Source organism: Prunus persica, chromosome G1 (assembly GCF_000346465.2).
Source record: "Prunus persica cultivar Lovell chromosome G1, Prunus_persica_NCBIv2, whole genome shotgun sequence".
NCBI classification, from domain to species: Eukaryota; Viridiplantae; Streptophyta; class Magnoliopsida; order Rosales; family Rosaceae; genus Prunus; species Prunus persica.
In genome coordinates this window covers 40,060,763-40,079,897 of record NC_034009.1, presented here as the reverse complement: position 1 = coordinate 40,079,897, position 19,135 = coordinate 40,060,763, and the positions used below count along the sequence as shown (strand labels likewise).

Here is a 19,135-nt window from a genome sequence, read left to right as displayed (position 1 = left end):
AATGTCTCCTTTAAATGACCGACGCAGAATTGTGACAAACCATTTTTATTATTATAAAAAAATAATTAAAAAAAAAGGAAGCTGCTGCGCGCAAGCCTTCTGTCGAGCACCTTGGGTGCATCTTAGGGTCACTCATCTGCTGCCCATAGGGTCGTTTGAGGATTTAACATTCATTTTTTCCGGCATCTGTAGGGTCGTCCTAACCCTATTTGTCCCGATGTGCTTCCGCTCATGTCTCCTATTTAGCATATCATGTGTATCTGTTATGATAATGTACCCCAATTTAATGTATATATTTTTTATGGTCCATGGAAAAAAAATAACTTTTATTAAAAGTACATCTTTATATTGAAAACAAAAAGGTGGGAATTTAGTTCACTTTTAGTGCCGTTCTATCACTGTATGAATGGAAGAAACATTTCCTTGTAGAAGAACATGGTTAAGTTAAGCTCTACTTTCTTTTGCGTATATTTCACTTTCATTTTGTTGAAATTTGTTCACTTGTTTTTCTTTTTAAAAACAATATTTTTGAGTGATGGGTATGGTCAGTTTGTCTATATTTATTTCCAGAAGCATTATGGAAGTCTATGAGCAATAATTATGATTCTAAAACGTGCACAGCCTAAATGCATATACAAATTAAATTTAAGTGTTAACCTAAATAATTCATATATGTGCTTGATTATTATAAGGTAATGGTTGAATGTAATGAGCTCGTAGTTCAAATAATTAAGAGCATTTACTCTTGCACCCTAGTAAAATTCTATGTTCGATTACCTCTTTCTCAATATCATTTATTTAAAAACATAATAATAACAAAAAAAATACTTGAATGAGTCGAACACGCATATTTCTTTCTCCCCTCATAAATACTTAATAAATCAAAAAGCACTTAAATAGATCCACATCGCAAGAATTGGTTAAATGGTTTTCAACTAAAATAATGGGGAAAGGAGGCTTTTGGTTGGCAGCCACTAGGGAAATGGTCAATCAACTAATATTCACCATCTCTGTCTCTGATTTTGTTATGCATCCACGAACCTTTCATCCCTTCATATATAACAAATAATAAGTATAGAGGCTTCATCTATTCATGAAGATTATTATAATAAACTATATATATTCTTAATATTAACTAGCTACTTGTAACAGCCAATCACAAAATAATAGTCTTCAAAACTCTATACATAATCTTAACATTTCAAAATGTAATTAAAATTATTTTAATATTGCAACCAAATGCTAGACTGTATCTACCAACTACAAGTCAAATTCTATAAACAATGAGACATCTCCACATGTATATTATATATTCCCACCAAATTAGAAGATGGCGATCCGTACATTCATATTCCCAGAAACATAAGAGAAATCAATGGATTTATTACCAAGTTTTGTGAACATGGTAGTTTGGGTGGTTTTTTTTTTATTTTTTATATAATAAATATAATATACATGCAAATTATCATTTCACAACAAACCAACGTTCTTATGCATATGTGAGTTAAATCAGTTGATTAAGATAATAAACTCACTTTCTTCGAATCATCCTCTCTTTGTAAATGTACCAATTTAATATAAAATCTCACATAGTAATAAGTGAAAATAATATAAAATCTCACCACTTTTTGAACACAACTTACAACTTTTATCGTGCTGTACTCTTCAAAGAACAACTCAATTTAAATGTACAAAAATAGTGGACCCACCTTAGTGGGCATAACCATAGGCAGCCTCGAAATTCTCTTTATATAATTGTAGGCGGACCCACAACTCAACATTTACATAAAATTATTCTTCCTTCTTGGGAAAAATGCAGAACTAGTGACTTCACTTTACAAAAAAAACTTTCAATCCACCTAAAGTGGGCATAGTCCATATATATATGGAGTGAAATTTTCAACTTACTTGGAAATTGGCAAAACAAACTCCATTTGGATTTGAGATGTTTTCTTCCAAGTTTAGTTAAGTCAGCATCCAGGCTCCAGCTATGATGAGCCTACATCTAACTCTAAGTTGAACATTAAATTGCTTTTAACTTATTTTCGTGCCCACATTCCCAACTGTGATGGGTGATAGACCACCACACCAATATTGATTGGGCCGCCCTTGTGTTATTTTCGTGTACTACTTAAAAGGCCAATGTCAAGGAAGATATTTCGCGATCAAGTTTTCCGTACGTTAGAATATACAACTGTCGCATATAATAAGTTTTAAATGAGAGTTAAGTAAAGCAATTACATTGAAAAAACTTCTATGAAGCAGTCTCGTGAGTTTTTTTGTCTCGTCATCACGTAACTAACCTATAGACATATAAATAGTCATAATTTTTTAGCCTAAAAAAATGCACAAACTAGGTCAAACTCTAAATCATTGAATACCTAAAGAGAAGGCTATGTTTAGTTAATCTCAAATAAATTACCCAACCCAAGTCAAAATCGGAACAATCTAACATTTTGGACTAAACTAATCGATTGAACTACAAATGTGTCCAATTTTGTTGGATTGTCTTGTCTAACATTTTGGACTAAACCAATCAATTGAACTTCAAAAAACTTTGTTTGTCTTTTATGTTGGCTAGGTAGCCGAAAAATTCCAATAAGGCAAATCCCCCTCGTGTGGAATTTTCTTACCGACAATTCTGTTAAATTTTTATTTTTATTTTTTGAAAAAAGAAAAAGAAAAAAAAAAGGCCCATACCCGATAGCACATAGGCCCATAAAGAATAATCGAAGCGGTGGGTGCCTGATGAGGTCACGTGGCGCAGATCGTCAACAACAACAGCCAACAGGGCCAGCCGCACGTGACGATTCACACGACTACGAGCGCGCGTTTTTGCTACTTCTTCCTTAAATCCGAATCTATGCTCTCGGATTTGAAACCCACATTTAAATTCAATTCAGTCCACACTCGCGTACAAAAGCCGCCGCGTCTGGCTTGTTTGGCTTTCCTCGTAATTTTGGAAAAGCATTTAATTGCATGCACTGGAAATTTTGAATATGATGTATACATTTTTCTGCTTTTTTTTTTCCCAAGTGTTTTTCATTTTGACTGCGTTTATTTTAGTGTTGTGGAAAAGTTCAATAAATATAAAAGTACTTCTACAAGTGGTTGAGATTTCTCCTTTAATGCTTTGATTTTTATTAGATATTATATTTATAAAAATAGAAAAATAATAATCCTTTTATCTTTTATTGACCTCTCGCATGTTGGTTTATATGATATTTTACCAAAACTTGTGTGTGGTAAAATATCTTTTGTTCTCAATAGCCTTTGTTTTCATGAAATTTATTAAAAGAAATAGCCACAAGCACAACCACCAAAACATAGAGTAAAGGACATGTGTTGTTTTTTCTTTTCCTTATAGCATAATCGAGGATACGTTTCTTTCACCGAGAATATTAGTCAATAATAATATAATTTTTATTATTTTTTATATAAATGATATTTTATTTTAAATTAATCTAAATTATGAAGAGGAGGATTTGAACTCGGTGCAGAATAAAGAGCACATCCGCTTTAACAAATTTAGCTAAATCCATATATGCATATAATTATTTTAAAGAGGAAGTTGTTGCTTTAGAAAGAAACATATAAGACAATTGAATTACAATTTGTACAAATAATTTATGTACAAAAATGTAATTTAATTTTGTATTTATCATAATATTCATAACTCCAAACAAATATTTAATCTAAGTTGATAATATCCATAACAATAATAGATTATATAAATCCCCCCATCCTTGCACTATATTATCTTAAAGTTAATGCACATAATATAATAATAAGTTTCAAAGTTTGCGTATCACCAACTCCCCACCCTCCCACGGAAAATACAAAATAAATCCAAAACCAAAAGAATCGTGACTCCATGACTCATAGAATAATAAATGCACAATGCAAAGTCCCTTCTCCTAATCCCACCACAAAAAATAAATAAATAAACTCCATTAAGGTCAAAATAACAAACAAAAATATTTGGAATTTATTTTTTGTTTTCCCACCAAAAAATATCAGAAAACTCAAATCCCCATGAAAGCCCAAATGCCACCTCTCCCATCAAAACTCCCACACCAAATACACTTCCAACTTAATTTTTTTTTTCTTTTTTGTTTTTGATGCAAACTTCCAATTCCACTTTATTTATATTTCCTCATTTTCCACATAAGATACAAACTCTCTCTCACTAAAATCCAGCTCCTACTCCCAACTCACCCCCCTCTTCTTCTATCTCTTTGAATCTGACTCCTTCTTCCTCTTCATCCTCCTCCTCCTCCTCCCCCTCGGTCTTCATCCTCTTCCCTTATTCTCTACCCTTCTCTCACCTTATCCTACACTCTCATCACAGCCACCTCCACCAACCCACCTCCATTTTCACCAAAATGGGCAAAGGTGGCTCTCTCAGCGAAGGCGTCATCAGAAAGATCCTCCTTTCCTACACCTATGTCGCGATTTGGATCTTCCTCAGCTTCACCGTCATCGTCTACAACAAATACATCCTCGACAAGAAGATGTACAACTGGCCGTTCCCAATCTCCCTCACCATGATCCACATGTCCTTCTGCGCCTCCCTCGCCTTCGTCCTCGTCCGCGTCTTCAAGCTCGTCGAGCCTGTCACCATGTCCAGAGATCTCTACATCTCTTCCGTGGTACCCATTGGAGCTCTCTACTCTCTCTCCCTCTGGCTCTCCAATTCTGCTTACATCTATCTCTCTGTGTCATTTATTCAAATGCTTAAGGCGCTCATGCCTGTGGCCGTTTACTCAATTGGGGTTTCGTTAAAAAAAGAGAGCTTTAAGACTGATACCATGGTGAACATGGTCTCGATCTCAATTGGGGTCGCCATTGCTGCTTATGGGGAGGCTCGATTTGACACCTGGGGTGTGATTCTGCAGCTGGGTGCTGTTGCTTTTGAGGCCACAAGGCTTGTCCTGATCCAAATCTTGCTCACATCTAAAGGCATCACCTTGAACCCAATTACCTCTTTGTATTATGTTGCTCCTTGTTGCTTGGCTTTTTTGTTTGTGCCTTGGATCTTTGTTGAGTACCCAATTTTGAGGGACTCTTCCAGCTTCCATTTTGATTTCCTGATCTTTGGGACCAATTCTCTCTGTGCATTTGCTTTGAATCTGGCTGTTTTCTTGCTTGTTGGAAAGACCTCTGCTTTGACCATGAATGTGGCTGGTGTGGTGAAAGATTGGCTTTTGATTGCTTTCTCTTGGTCTGTCATTAAGGACACTGTGACCCCAATCAACTTGTTTGGTTATGGCCTTGCATTTTTGGGTGTTGCCTATTACAACCACTCCAAATTGCAGGCTCTTAAGGCCAAGGAGGCGCAGAAGAAGACGGCACTGGCCGATGAGGAGGCCAATAGGCTTTTGGAGGACAGGGAAGGTGAAGGAATTGGGAAGAGGAACGAATCCCAGAATTGATCTTCAAGTCCTAAAATTGATTTAGGGACTCATTTGAGCTAGATTATGATAATAAGAACAAAATGGGAGAGGTGGTGGAAGAGCATAAGATGGGTTCGATTTGGAGGCAAAAGAAATCATGAGGTCCAGTTTTCTTTTGCTTCCTGAGATGAGGGATTCGGGTTCGGTATGTTGTTCTAGATTTCGGTTTCTTATGCTAGCAGTATTAGTAATGTTAAGGGATTTGAGATTCGCAGCTGTTGCTTATACTGCCCATCATGTATGTTCGTAAGAATCTCAGATGCCTGTTTTTTGTCTTTGAATTTTCCTTTTTATTTGTATTTGTGTAGGAACTCCTTATTATGAAGCTTTAATGCTTATTTATTCATATTCATTATCTTTCTGTCTAATCGGATTGCTGTTTTTCGTATTCTTAAGTTGGCAAATCTATGTTGTGGTTGAAATGGCATGATCATTTGGATGACATTTTGGGTTCTTTGTGATCTATGTTGGACTGCTGTCTGTGAATTTTATCAGTACAGAACTTATCCTTTAGGGGATTAGGCTTCTTTCCAAAATGGAAAAGAGAAAAGGGCTGAACTTCATTGGATGATCTGGGAAAAAAAGTGAGACTTTGTGAGTTTGATAAGAAAATAAGGGCAATAAAACAAAAATTTGTTAATGTTTGAATATTTGGGTCACTTTAGCATTTCACAATAGTCATGGCATTGGTGTCTTATTTGACTACGACTAGTTCCTGAGGGGTATAACATAAATTAGTAAGTTAGGTAAGAGCTAGAAAATTTGCCTCAAGTTGCCTTCTCATATATGCGTAGGCAATACCACTAAGTCATCTTAAGCCTTATTTACTCACAAGACTGACCAATTCTATGCTCTGAATCCCATCCACCAACCCTAGGGTTCTAATAGACCAGTTAATTTTAGGCAAGTCCTACAAGATAATTCATTGCACGGGTTTAGGCCTCTGTTTGATAGGTAGTTAGACTTGTGAAACATCCAAAGCTTAAAGCAGTTTTGTGAAATCCTGAGAGCTTGAAGTCAGGATGTCGAAGCTGCTTAACGGGTCGACGAAAACATGACTTTCTTAGTGTATGCATCTATTACTTAGATCCTCCTAAAGCATTTAGTTCATCATCTTAACAGAAGGAACAAGAAATCCTTTGTTGAAATGTGGTGACTTGAGTACAAGTAATTGACTTGTCTATTTGTAGTTTCTGATAGTTGGAACATCTATTCCATTATACTTCATCTCTATCTTTTAACACCAATCTACTCCTTGGAACTATAATTAGTGACTTTGAGCTTTGGATTTGGAAATGTCTTCTTTTGTTTTTGGGTAAATTAACTTGTTAGTGAGGTCTAATAACACTGTTATTTTATACCTCGATCCCCAAAAATGTCACGCCATTTCCTAAAGGTTTTCTGACATGAGGTTGTACAAAGTTGTTATGCTAGACATTGTTTATTGGTGGTGTTTCGTTTGTGTAAGAAGTTTCAGTCCTCTTTTTGTTGCTTTTGAGGAGTTGACCCCATTTTCCCCTGCTATCCAAGTATCGAGTTTCGATATCATACATATTAAACAACCCAGTATGCACATGGGGTTGTCAAGGTTTTCATGTGACGATGAACTTTGCCAACTGGTGAGAAACAAGATAAAAATAAAAGTTACAAAGAAGGAGAGGGGGAAATTCACACATACGAGTACTATGAGGAATTTGAACTCATGACCACTTGAGAGCATACTAAAGACCTGAGTCAATTCAACTAACACTCTATTAATAAAAAATAAAAAAATTTAGTTGTAGTGCAATAGAGAGCAGGCTCATTTCCCCTTCTCTTCATTGGCTCTAATTGGATTGGTGTAATTTTTTTTCTTCCATCTTAAAATTCTAATGTGAGTGAAGATTGGTTGTTTCAGGTTGAAAAGGATTTTCTGCACTAGAGTAGATTTAGTGGAGAGCCCAGTGTTAATTATTCTTTCTTTAAAACAAAAAATTAACATTGGATGGGATTTTTAGGGTGATGAGAAAGACTCCAGAAGTGCGGTATTTGTTGACAAATTGACTTGATACCACAAAAACAATGCAATTGGGATAAGGTGTCCCATCTTGGGCAATATTTAAATTTTGGATGCCGGCTTAATTTGGCTTGTTATTTGAACTATATACAACAAGAATTTCTGGTCAGGAATTGTAGGATCAGATGGTTATTCTCACTTGGCATCAAATAAGGGATCATCCACTAATTATTACAAATTTGTTGTAAGTTAAAAATAAAACCTTATATGCTAACCATTTGTAGTTCAGTAATAAGAGCATTTGTCTATAGATTAGTGGTCTCAAAGTTGAATCCCAATGACACCTCCGCGTTTTCCTCCAAACATTGACAAAAGGAAAAAACCAAAAAGAACCCTACATTCAACTCGGTTTGGTGGCAAATTGAACACAATTTTGGTACAAACTAATAATTGGGCCTTGTGGATCCCAGCCTTTCTATAGTTAGTCGTCTGTGCCTTTTGTAGTCCACGGGCCCACCTTGGCCATAAGGCCATTATCATAACCTTTGTACAGACAACAACACTTGCGAATCTTGATTTAACCGTTGCATTGCACGAGCGTCAGGCCGATTCGTCACAAAAAATGTCCTAAATGCTACCTTCTTTTCACAAAGCTGAATTGGTCATGTCATGATAAAAAATTATAGTGACCAGAAAATTGTGGTCCAATCAAATGAATTGGTACTCATCAAATTTTATTTGGTTCGTCACCAGAAATCTCTACATGAACACATACCATCCTTGAAATGGTGAAACCTGTTTCGATCCCTCACAACTATTTCTCGATTATAAATCTTAGAGATGAACTTTGTAGCAGAGTGGCAATCATCGCAAACTCGCAAATTCTTCACTATCCGAATGGGAGTTCCCGGCGGCGTATTAAGGAGGGCAAATGCAATGGCCAACTTTTCACTGTGCCTATTCAAAGCATCTTCTTTATCTTCTTCATCAATATCTAGCAAAACCTCTGATGTAGTGGGAATATATCCAGCTCTCTTCATCTCCCTCCCCATCTCATCCACCATCTCGTAAATCTGTTTGTACTGCTTATGAGATTTATCTCCAGCCACGAATTCGTAAATTTCGTGATCTAGCTCGATCATAGTGCTCCCGGGGATCTTCTTCATCCCTCTCTTGTCCATCACCTCTCTAATCTTGGCTTTCTTCTCCCAATGTGTCATTTTTGCATATATGTTGGAAAGTAGAACATAGTTTGACTCTTGCATAGGTTCATTCCTGATTAACTCTTTGGTGATGCTCTCTCCAAGCTTGAGTTCGCCATGGGCACGGCAAGCGCTGATTAGGGTTCGCAAAACTATCGGGTTTGGCTCAATCGGCATTTTTTGAATGAACTCCAATGCCTCCTTGACAAGCCCGGCCCTGCATAACATATCCACCATGCATCCGTAGTGTTCTATCTTAGGTACAATGTGAAATTTTTCTACCATTGAACTGAAGTAGCTCTTACCCTTTTCAACCAACCCGGAATGACTGCACGCAGAAAACAATCCTATGAAAGCAACATCATCAGGTGCTACTCCGGTTCCAATCATTTCCTCAAACAAAGACATGGCCTCCATTCCCCGGCCATGCATTGCCAGACCATCAATCACAGAAGTCCATGAAACAATTGTTCTGCCACTCATGTTTCTGAACAATTTCAAAGCTTTCTCCACATCCCCGCATTTGGAAAACATGTCAATGAGTGCATTAGAAAGCTCCACAGTTTTCTGAATCCCTTCTTTGTCAATGTAAGACTCAACCCACTTCCCAAGTTCAAGTGCACCTAAATCCGTACACGCAGACAGAACCGAGACCATAGTAATCTCATCCGGCCTAACTCCCACCATCTGCATTTCCCTAAACAAGTCAACCGCATCTGTGGACCACCCCACACGCACATACCCTCCAATCATTGCGCTCCACGAAACAGAGTCCAGCTTGGGCATTTCATCAAACACCTTCCGAGCACTTTCAATCCCTCCACTACAACAACAATACATATGAACCATAGTGTTACAGACATGAACATCATCGTCAAACCCGAATTTCACCACCGACCCATGAACCGACGTGCCCAAATTCAAGTCCCCAAGGCCGGCACAGGCCTTGAGGACAAAAGGGTACGTGAATTTATTAGGCAAAACAGCACCTTCAAGCATAACATTGTAAAAGCACAAAGCTTTATGCTTTCCATGACTAGTTTGAGCATAAGCTCTGATGATGGTATTGAAAAGAAACGAATCATAGAGATGGGTATCGGCGTCTGGTGCAAATAAAAAGGGAGAGGCATAGTCAATGGCCTTGAGGTCGGAGGCCGTGGAGGTGAACTTGGTGAGGACCAGTGGGTTGTTTCGAAGACCCAATTTCAAAACGTGGCCGTGGAGTTGGGCAAGCTTTGGAACGGCGTCGCAGGCTTGCAGGAGAGCTAAGCAGCTCTGCTCTGCTTCTCTTTTGTTGGCGGCGATGGCGGTGGTTTTGAGTGCAGGGCGGATGAGCTTGCTTCTTTTGATGGCGTGGTATTGCATTTCTAAGCGCCAACGGTTAACGGCAAATCAAACGCATATAACAAAAAGGTTGTCGAACACAAACGACAATGAAATCGTCGCCGTTCGCCCACGTCAAGCACTTTCCGCTTTTCCACGTGGCTGGTCGAATTTCTGGCCACGTCACCTCTTCGTCTACCTCCCAACTTTCTGGTACGTTGTACAGTTGACAGAGAAATCAATAACGTCACTTCAGAATTGTAACCAAACAAAAAAATAAAAAAATTAACGTCACTTCAGAATTTGATTTGCTTTGTAGAAGAATGAGAAAAGCGTCGTCAATCTCAGCGCTTTTGTTTCTAGGGTTTGTTCGAAGCCCAAGCTCCAAGCTCCGCTTCAATGCGCTTCGTTCTTACTGTGATCGAATCTCGCCTTCCTCGATTAAAGTTCCAGGTCCTCTCTCTTTCTCTATCTCTCTCTAGAAATTCGATTTGGATTATGAATTTATGATACAAGATTTGTGCTTCAGGGCCACTAACGCAGTACAAGAGCCTCGTCGAGCAAGGGAAGCTACAGCATGATCCAAACCAAGAAGCGGTTGCTTTTCAATTGGAGAAGTTGCTTGGGAGATTAGAGCAGTATGAGAAAGAAATGGCGGAATATCATGTGAATATTTCCTTGATTTTCAATTCCTACACCGCATTCAAAGTTGGAACTTTGAGAATTTGTCTGAAAATCTGGAGTTTTTTCTTCCCATTTTGCAGGAAAGACTTGCGAAATGGTCGACGGAGAGAGAAAACGAGCGATGCAAGCTTTTAATGGAGGAAGCTGAGAGTCAGCAGAAAGATGATGTATGGAAATCAGTCACCAACCAAGGCAATAAGTTTGTTCAAAGATGGCTTTCCCGGTAAGACACACCACAGCTTATAGAAAAACCTTAAAGATTTCCTGTTCCTTTTTTTATTTTTTCCCTGTGTATCAATGTTAAGATTCTGTTTGGTTCAGGAAAAAACCAGAGAATGTAGAACCTGGAGTTGGGAAATGGGTTTCGTATCTTAATCGAGAGAGGAAGTTAGATTCAGTAGTTGGTCGCCGTCCAACTGCTCCTCCAGCTCCTAAGGGATTGTATATTTATGGCAATGTTGGAAGCGGTATGTTGCTGCATTCATGTATGTGTTTTATCTGTAAGCAAAGCAAATGTGTGCCATTCTGAATCGAAATTTGGTACTTCTATTCAGGAAAGACAATGCTTATGGACATGTTTTATAGTGCCACCGAAGGAATTGTTAAGCATCGAAAAAGATATCACTTCCATGAGGTGAGCTTTTGATTGTGATTTGACAAGTTTTGGATAACAGTTACTGCTCATTCTCATATTGACAAGTTTTTGTTGATCCTTGAAAGACATGGATTGACTTCTCTCCAAGTTGACCATTGATAATGTAAGTTATACTGAAATATATTTATTTGCAGGCTATGTTAAAGATTAATGAACAAATGCATCAGATTTGGAAAAATCAAGTGGAGGAAAAGTCTTTGCATTCAAGCCTTTCGAATTGGGTAATGAATCTTCCCTTTGATTCAAGGGTAAAGGAGTGGGTGGCTGCAGAAGAGAGATATAAACAAGAGGTTCAGATGAAAAACATCCTTCCAGCTGTAGCAGACAAGTTCATCATAGACTGGCAGGCGGATCAAAAGGGTGGTAGCATTCTTTGTTTCGACGAGATACAGGTCAGGTTAATGTGTGCTAAAAGAGTTTTCTTTTGATACTATGAGTCTAGCATCATCATGAGTATAACGTGAAAATACTGTCACTTTATCAAGGACACATGTATAATCTTCCTTGTAACTTATTCACCTATTAGCAATTAAACAGACCTAGTATTTGGTGTCTGACATCCAGCATGACAATAAGCTCCTATTCCATAACTTATAAATGGTAAAGGGGAGAGACCATAATTTGTCACTGGGAGTAATCATTTATTCAGAATTGCACCTTTTTTTTCCCTACAGTACACTGAGGGAAGGGAGGACCAGCTCAGATACTTTGTCGCTCATTTTGTGACTTGGAATTTCTTTCCTTCTGTTACAGACTGTTGATGTATTTGCTATTGTGGCCTTATCTGGAATTGTTAGCAGATTGTTAAGCAATGGAACTGTTCTTGTAGCCACGAGTAATCGAGCACCCAAGGACCTAAATCAGGTATACATGTGTGTTTCAAATCTGAGAAAAACCCTCAATATTCCCTGCCACCTTATTTCTCAAACACATATTGGCATTTTGCAACATATCTAGTTCACCAGTTTCAGCTATTTATGTAACTTCTTGATGAAGCTGACCTAAGCTCAATACCTTATTAACACTTTATTTGGTGACTTGATTGATTGTTATGCTGATAAGAACATTTCATCTTCCTTTTTTTTTTTTTTTTTTTTTTTTGTGTGGAAGAGTTTCTGGAGTTTATAGCAAACTGCATTGCCCTAACTTAACTTTTTCTTTTCAAAACAAAATACCTCATGCAGGATGGTATGCAACGGGAGATCTTCCAAAAGTTTGTTAACAAAATGGGTGAGCACTGCGAGAATGTTTTGATTGGAAGTGAGATTGATTATCGTCGTGTTATAGCTCAAAGTCAAAGATCTATGGGCCAGGTAAGCATGAAGCATTTTCACTTAATTCTTTCCTCTATTTGCAAATACATGCGAAGTATTACTTCCAATTCCTTGCACGAGTGCCTCAACAACAGCTTCATATATGAATGCAGTATGTCGTGGCTGTTTTTCAGTCATTCTTTACTGGTTCTTCATATATTTGATGGATATGCTATAGTGGTCCATCACTATATTCACAATGCTGTATTTTACTTTATATTTAAGAAGTTAGTTTTTTAAAAAATTGCGATTTGGAGTATTTGTTTCTATCTGGTAGTTACAAGTTTCTTTGTAAAAAACTCGGGCGGTTTGAACTTTACCATCTTAAACATACAGGTTCACTACTTCTGGCCTTCAGACAGCATTGCTCTGGAGAAATTTGAGAAGAAGTGGCATGAAGTCACAAACCAAGTAGGAGGGCAAATCACCTCGAGTACTATTCGAGTGATGTTCGGAAGGTACTTTTAAAATTTGAATATTACCTTTGGATCATATTCCATTATATAGTTTAAAAGATACTTGGTTCTTAAATCAGAACACTGGAGGTTCCAGAAAGCTCTAATGGAGTGGCACGGTTCACATTTGAGTATCTATGTGGTCGGCCGGTATTACACTCGCCTTTTTCTGTGTTTGTGATTTTTGTGTTATATTTTTTCATCCATTCTTATGTCTGATGATTGCTTCTATTTTTCTTTCTGCTTTTGTTCATTGACTTTAGCTTGGCGCAGCCGATTACATTGCAGTAGCAGAGAACTATCACACTGTCTTTATATCTGGCATTCCAATGATGAGTATGCGTATCCGTGATAAGGTACTACTGCAATTTTTCACCACTTTAAACATTTGCTTCCCTTTGCCCAGGTTATTGCAAATTTGATACTTCTGTTTTCAAAAGAATAAGCTAAAGACACGTTAAGGGGGAAAAAAAGAAGAGAGAGAAGGGGAGGGGCGGGTGGGGAGAGAGAAAGAGGGATAATAATCACTGATGCCACAGTTAAGTAGTCATCATGTCCCAAGCCGATGAAAGATAACTGGATTGACATGCACATATATACGTGCTAATATATGCATGTATGAAAACTATATGTCACGGTAAATTATGTATCTATTGTATCCCTTATATGCACTCATTTAAACGAAGTTTTTTTCCAACTTTTCAGGCACGCCGATTTATTACCCTCGTTGATGAACTATACAATCATCATTGCCGTCTATTTTGTTCTGCAGCTTCTTCTATTGACGAATTATTTCAAGGAACTGAAGAGGGTGCACTTTTTGATTTGGAGAGGTGAGTGTTGATTTATTTTCAAAATAACTACTATTATTAAGAAAAGACTTTTAGTCAGCCATGATCTCGATGCTTTGAGAGTCATCATTCTAGGTCAGGACATGCGGCTGATTGCTTTGTTTCTGACTTGCATTCCTTCCATATATTGCATACCCTCAGATAGTTGCATGCATAATTTACTTTGTGCTGCTTCCACAATAATTTTTTATTGCATTTGTGCAAATTTAGCAGTGGTTGGGGAGACAGTCATCAAACTATTAGCTCAGTGTTTAGAGGACAACATGTAGGAAATATAATTGCCTCAGATAGTCTTGTAACAATTGTAAAGCCAAGGGCTTAAGAAGATGTATTTGCTAAGCAGAGCTAGCAATGACTGACTATAGGATTCTCTTAGTATTGTCATGGTCTAAAAATGCGACATTAAAAGCATGTGTCTTGTTTGCTTTCAGTTTCCAGTTTGAAACAGAGACAGAGGGTTCAAAGCTTCGACGCAATGTTTTAGCAGAAGGGAGTGTGAGCTCAGGAGGTGCCCCAACCGGCATAGTATCCATGTTATCTGGTCAAGAAGAGATGTTTGCTTTCCGCCGAGCAGTAAGTGGTGCTCTGTTTCTTTAGGACATTTGTTTCTGATTGCTCTCTCAGTTGGCACTCAGTATAAAAAGTTTCAGTTAAGGTGGTGCAATAGCTATATGATTTCAGAAAAGAGACTTCGGGTCTTTCTTTTTATCTGTTTTCTTGTGGTTACTGAAGACTTCAACTGCATAAACTCTCTTCCCTAGTGATTTCTGACCAGATAGTTTGGTCAAACATATTAATGATGAATGATATTCTTTTCCTGTATGTTGAATGGATGAGCTTTCTGTGTAGGTATCACGCTTGATTGAAATGCAGACACCTGTATATTTGGAGGGGGTCCATAGCCTTCATCCTCATTTCCAGAGACAACGCCGAGAATTCGAAAATATTTATACAGGAAACATACAGCCTCAGTTATCATTCTAAGCAGCGGAATTATTGTAACAACATTACTCCTTCCTGTATATTTATGATTTTTCATTCTTTTCAATCTCCTTGTGGCTATAAGAAGCCAAGCCCCCATAAAAGAAAATTATAACAAGCCTGAATTTTCCATTACATGACATTGAATACAACTGTTGTAAGATTATTTCAATAAAAAAATTGGTTGTTATTCTTTATTTCTTATCTGCAATTTCTAGCACGATTACATATTTGTAGTTGTTTGACTTGCTCAAAGCCTAAAATGTATAGTTGACCCTTCTGAATGTTGTCCTCTTTTTGGGGGGGTCAAATTTGATAAAAGTGACCTGATTTTGCTTGCATAAGGAATGAGGTATAATTCCACATGAGGAACTTGGTTGCTTTTTGGGTTCTTGGACGCTTCTCAACTGCACATTTTTTGAATACAAGCGATGGTCTAAACTACAATAGGAGGAGAGTTTCCCCCACACACACTATCAAGGAGGTGCCATAGAGATTCAAAACCTAAGACCACTGATATGCAAGTCAAGCTCATTCTCAACAGTACATTATTTACACTGACTCTACATAAAATTGATTAATAAATAAATAATTTTTTTGGCTTGATCCTCTTCAGTTCAGTTGGTTGGTGGTGATGTCATAGGCAAAATGGAGCTTGAAGTCTTAAGGCTGCTGACTGCTAAAAGAGCTAAGTTTCTAAATGGCCCTTCCAAATTCGCACGTGGAAATCATTGATGCAGATTGATAACCGATATCATCTTTGACCTTCCGTATACAAAAATTAAAATATCAAAGTAAATGACTAAGGCTTATACATGATTCTTATGAGAGATAACAATTATGCCACTAACTTTTATTTGGTGATATTCTGTGATGAACTGATTAATTTAAGCCTTTAATCACTTCGGCTAGCTAGGCATGCTTGGGATCTTGTGGGGTTACCTATTATTATTATGCAGTAGCTCAAGCATGACAAAAAAAGGGCATCCATCAGAAACTTGATTAGTGGGCATATACCAGAAGTTGATTTAAGCATTCAGATTATGTCAGATTTGCTATAGTGGACATGTAGATCCACATCATCCCACTCATCACTTATGATACAGTTGTTGAAGTCTTATTTGTTACGAACACATAGAAATATCATCAAATGTAACACCATTTAGTGAATTAAATGTACCACTCAATGAGTTATGATCACTGAATATACCACTCGATGAGTTATGATCACCGAATAAAATCTAGTATTTTCATGTATATTGAATATGATTGAAAAAATGTTAGTTTGACAAAAGATATAACTAAGCACATCCTGTTTTGTTCACGACCCTTGTTTTGTCATTCAGACTTTGACTCAGTGGAGGATCCATTTTGGAGAAGGTCATGTGGCTAAAATGGATACATCCCACTCATAGGTCAAAGTGGGAACTGCATGCCAAGTGAGCATAATAGGCAAGTCAGACTGGGAATTGCAATTGCATTTTTGTATGGGTTGTGTAGGTACTTATTGAGATATTTTATGGGTTACAACTTACAATCACAAACTTTTGATTTGAACAGACCAAAAAGTAGTCTGAACAGAAATTAATCTTAACAAAAACAGAGATAGGAATCGTTATTTTGCACTACGAAAATAATCTCTTGAACACCTAACATAAGAATGTGCTAAATTAGTAAGAGTTTTTCTATTTAAATCCCGTACTTCTCTTTGTTTACTCGATATTTTGTTCTGCTATGAAAAACAAATCTGGCACATGATATTTTGATGTATATTTTCTTATTATATATATGTTGTACATGGATGCAGTAAACACTACGTTTATATTATTGAGGGCATTATGTCAATTTAGGAGATAAATAAAAACAACAAGCAGAAGTGTTGGGTCGTGGGCGTAGAAGAAATTTGTTAATAAAAGAAAGAGAGGAAGAGAGAGGTGAGGAAGGAATGCAAAACCAGGGGAATTCGTAATATCCACTCTCTCCCTATCCACTTATATTACTCTCACAATCCTAATTTAGGGTTTGTGAAGAGAATATGAGAGTGTAGTAAGTTTTTTGGATTGAAAGATGAGTAATCTGGCAATAAGGTGTCGAGGAATTTGTGTTTTTCTAAAACTTAATATGAAGAGCGGTGGGGTGTGTGTAGATGTACTAGGGTTAAATATTAAGTTAGATGACTTTTTTTGTCCTTTTACACAATAATAAAACTTAAGAGCTTAATGATTTAAGTATTGGAGTGAACAAAGAAAAGTGTGGGTTTAAATAGAAAAACTGAATTACTCAACCAAAATCCTGGTCTAAGGGATTGATGCTATATATATACTACATTTTCTGACTAAATGTAATATATAAGTGTGTTATGTTTTGTTTACTAGAGATGTGATCAACAATATAATTCATAGATGTGATGTGATCGTAAACTCTGGATGCCATGAAGAATGAGGGCAAGCATGTGGGATGTATCCTTCATCAAAAACTCTGCTTCATCATTTTATTGAAGACTGCTTATTATTACAAACATAACTTAATCGTTGAAAATTAATGTAGAGAGGAAGATAGCATCAATTAACTTCTGAGGTTACACTATTAATTTCTATATATCCTTCTAAACTTCAGTTTAGTTCAGTTCAATCTGAACTACAAAAACAAACAAACAACCATAGACCCCTTGATAATTAATACTCTTCATCTAGCAGTAGATCATCGTATTTGGCTCAGCTAATTTCATATCCTGCAGGAAACATCAACAAATTATTATTTTTATTATTACATAGACATAAAACAGATTATTTATAGAAGACTTATAAGAGAGTAAGAGAGAGATATAGATAAGTACTGGATATATTCAACATTGATTTTTGTTGAAGGAGAACGTGAGATGGCTGCAAAAGCATCAGTTGACATGGCTATGGTAGAAGGGCAAGGTGATCTTCGGCAAAGATCCACCACCTTCACGTCCACAGTAGCACCACCCTTGCAAGGCTTTTTATGGCCACTCAGGCACCTCAGTCTATACCGCCTTCCACAGGCGGCACCATTGTCCCATAACCCTTCACTCACCGCCACAAACAGGTTCCCTGGAGGGAACTGGTCTTGCTGGTTTCCGAAGCACCCTGTAGCTGCACAAAAATTACACTTCATCATGTATATGGCACAAAGAAGAGAACACAAGAGGCTGACACGTTAGTATATGTTGTCGAACTGTGAATCTTAAGGAATCAAAATATTATTTAAATGTATCACAGACAATCAGCATAACATTTCAGATATTTGGTAAGAGATTGTAGTCGTGTTTACATACGTACTGGAAGGAAAAAAAACTTATGTTTCTCAAGTTATGGAACTTATTTTATGTACTCACGTATATAAGGAGGACGATAAGAAGTTGCCGTGCCGATATCACCCAAAACTAGCTTTGCTTCTCTGCACAATAAGCTTAACACTATGGACAAGACTAGGAGCCTCATGATCACAGCAAGTGAAAGCGCAATCTAAGTTTGTGCTTATTGTAAGAAGTTCTATATATGTGTACGCATTTGTTTTGGAGCAATGGGGGCGTGGCTATATATAGTAGCACTGAGGCTCCTCTCTCTCTCAAGATTCTTTTTTGGCCTCCATAACTACTTTTTGAATTATGTTCTACAAAGAATAAGATTCATGTCGTATTTGAAATTCAAGTCAAACAGTCGAGTTCCTTCTAGATGAGCCTTTAAAATTGTCATGGGGTTCTTGGCAAGATAAGGGGGGTATCTTAGGAATTATAAGAAGTGGAAGTCTCATCACTCAAAGTTTTTATTTTTATTTTTATTTGTATACACATAAAGTAATGAGAATGCAACTTTTCGAACAAACGTGTAAGAAGCACTTTAGAAATTTAAATGTTCTTGTATTGTACCAAATTGCCAACCAATTGTGTTAAAGTTTGCCTCCAGATGATCTGCTACCAATAGTATCATTGAGGGTCAGTTGTTCACATGAACTGTGGGGTTTTAAGCTGGATTTTATCATGTGCTACCTATAAAAAAAGTTGACAAAAGGGAAGCAAAAAGGCTAGAGCTGGATAAAGCAAAACTGGTAGTATGTAATTAACCAATCAATTATGCCATGAGGCTCTGCTTAATTGGTGGAATGTGTTAATCTGAAATGCACCACTCAGTATAATTAGTCCTGTGTGTAAACGCAAATTGGAGAGATAAGTTTAAATCTTTTGAAAACAAGA

General features: G+C 37.2%; 4 protein-coding genes across 4 annotated transcripts; 2 read left to right on the top strand and 2 right to left on the bottom strand.

Moving 5' to 3' along the window:
* Nucleotides 4,078-5,824, top strand: LOC18791926 (probable sugar phosphate/phosphate translocator At5g25400). Its single transcript, XM_007222213.2, has one exon. It carries the CDS (start codon nt 4,386-4,388, stop codon nt 5,433-5,435), a length of 1,050 nt encoding a protein of 349 aa, XP_007222275.1. The 5' UTR covers nt 4,078-4,385; the 3' UTR covers nt 5,436-5,824.
* LOC18792090 (pentatricopeptide repeat-containing protein At4g21065) lies at nt 8,142-10,165 on the bottom strand. The gene has a single exon (XM_007225477.2). It carries the CDS (start codon nt 10,017-10,019, stop codon nt 8,199-8,201), a length of 1,821 nt encoding a protein of 606 aa, XP_007225539.2. The 5' UTR covers nt 10,020-10,165; the 3' UTR covers nt 8,142-8,198.
* Nucleotides 10,197-15,120, top strand: LOC18791277 (lactation elevated protein 1). Its single transcript, XM_007225649.2, has 14 exons — nt 10,197-10,430; nt 10,507-10,643; nt 10,742-10,884; nt 10,983-11,128; nt 11,216-11,295; nt 11,451-11,708; nt 12,070-12,180; nt 12,501-12,629; nt 12,966-13,087; nt 13,165-13,234; nt 13,348-13,440; nt 13,790-13,917; nt 14,367-14,508; nt 14,785-15,120. Exons 1-14 carry the CDS (start codon nt 10,301-10,303, stop codon nt 14,917-14,919), a joined length of 1,824 nt encoding a protein of 607 aa, XP_007225711.2. The 5' UTR covers nt 10,197-10,300; the 3' UTR covers nt 14,920-15,120.
* Nucleotides 17,461-18,454, bottom strand: LOC18789510 (EG45-like domain containing protein). Its single transcript, XM_020554986.1, has 3 exons — nt 18,278-18,454; nt 17,753-18,035; nt 17,461-17,647 (listed from the first exon to the last, which is right to left on the bottom strand). Exons 1-3 carry the CDS (start codon nt 18,381-18,383, stop codon nt 17,641-17,643), a joined length of 396 nt encoding a protein of 131 aa, XP_020410575.1. The 5' UTR covers nt 18,384-18,454; the 3' UTR covers nt 17,461-17,640.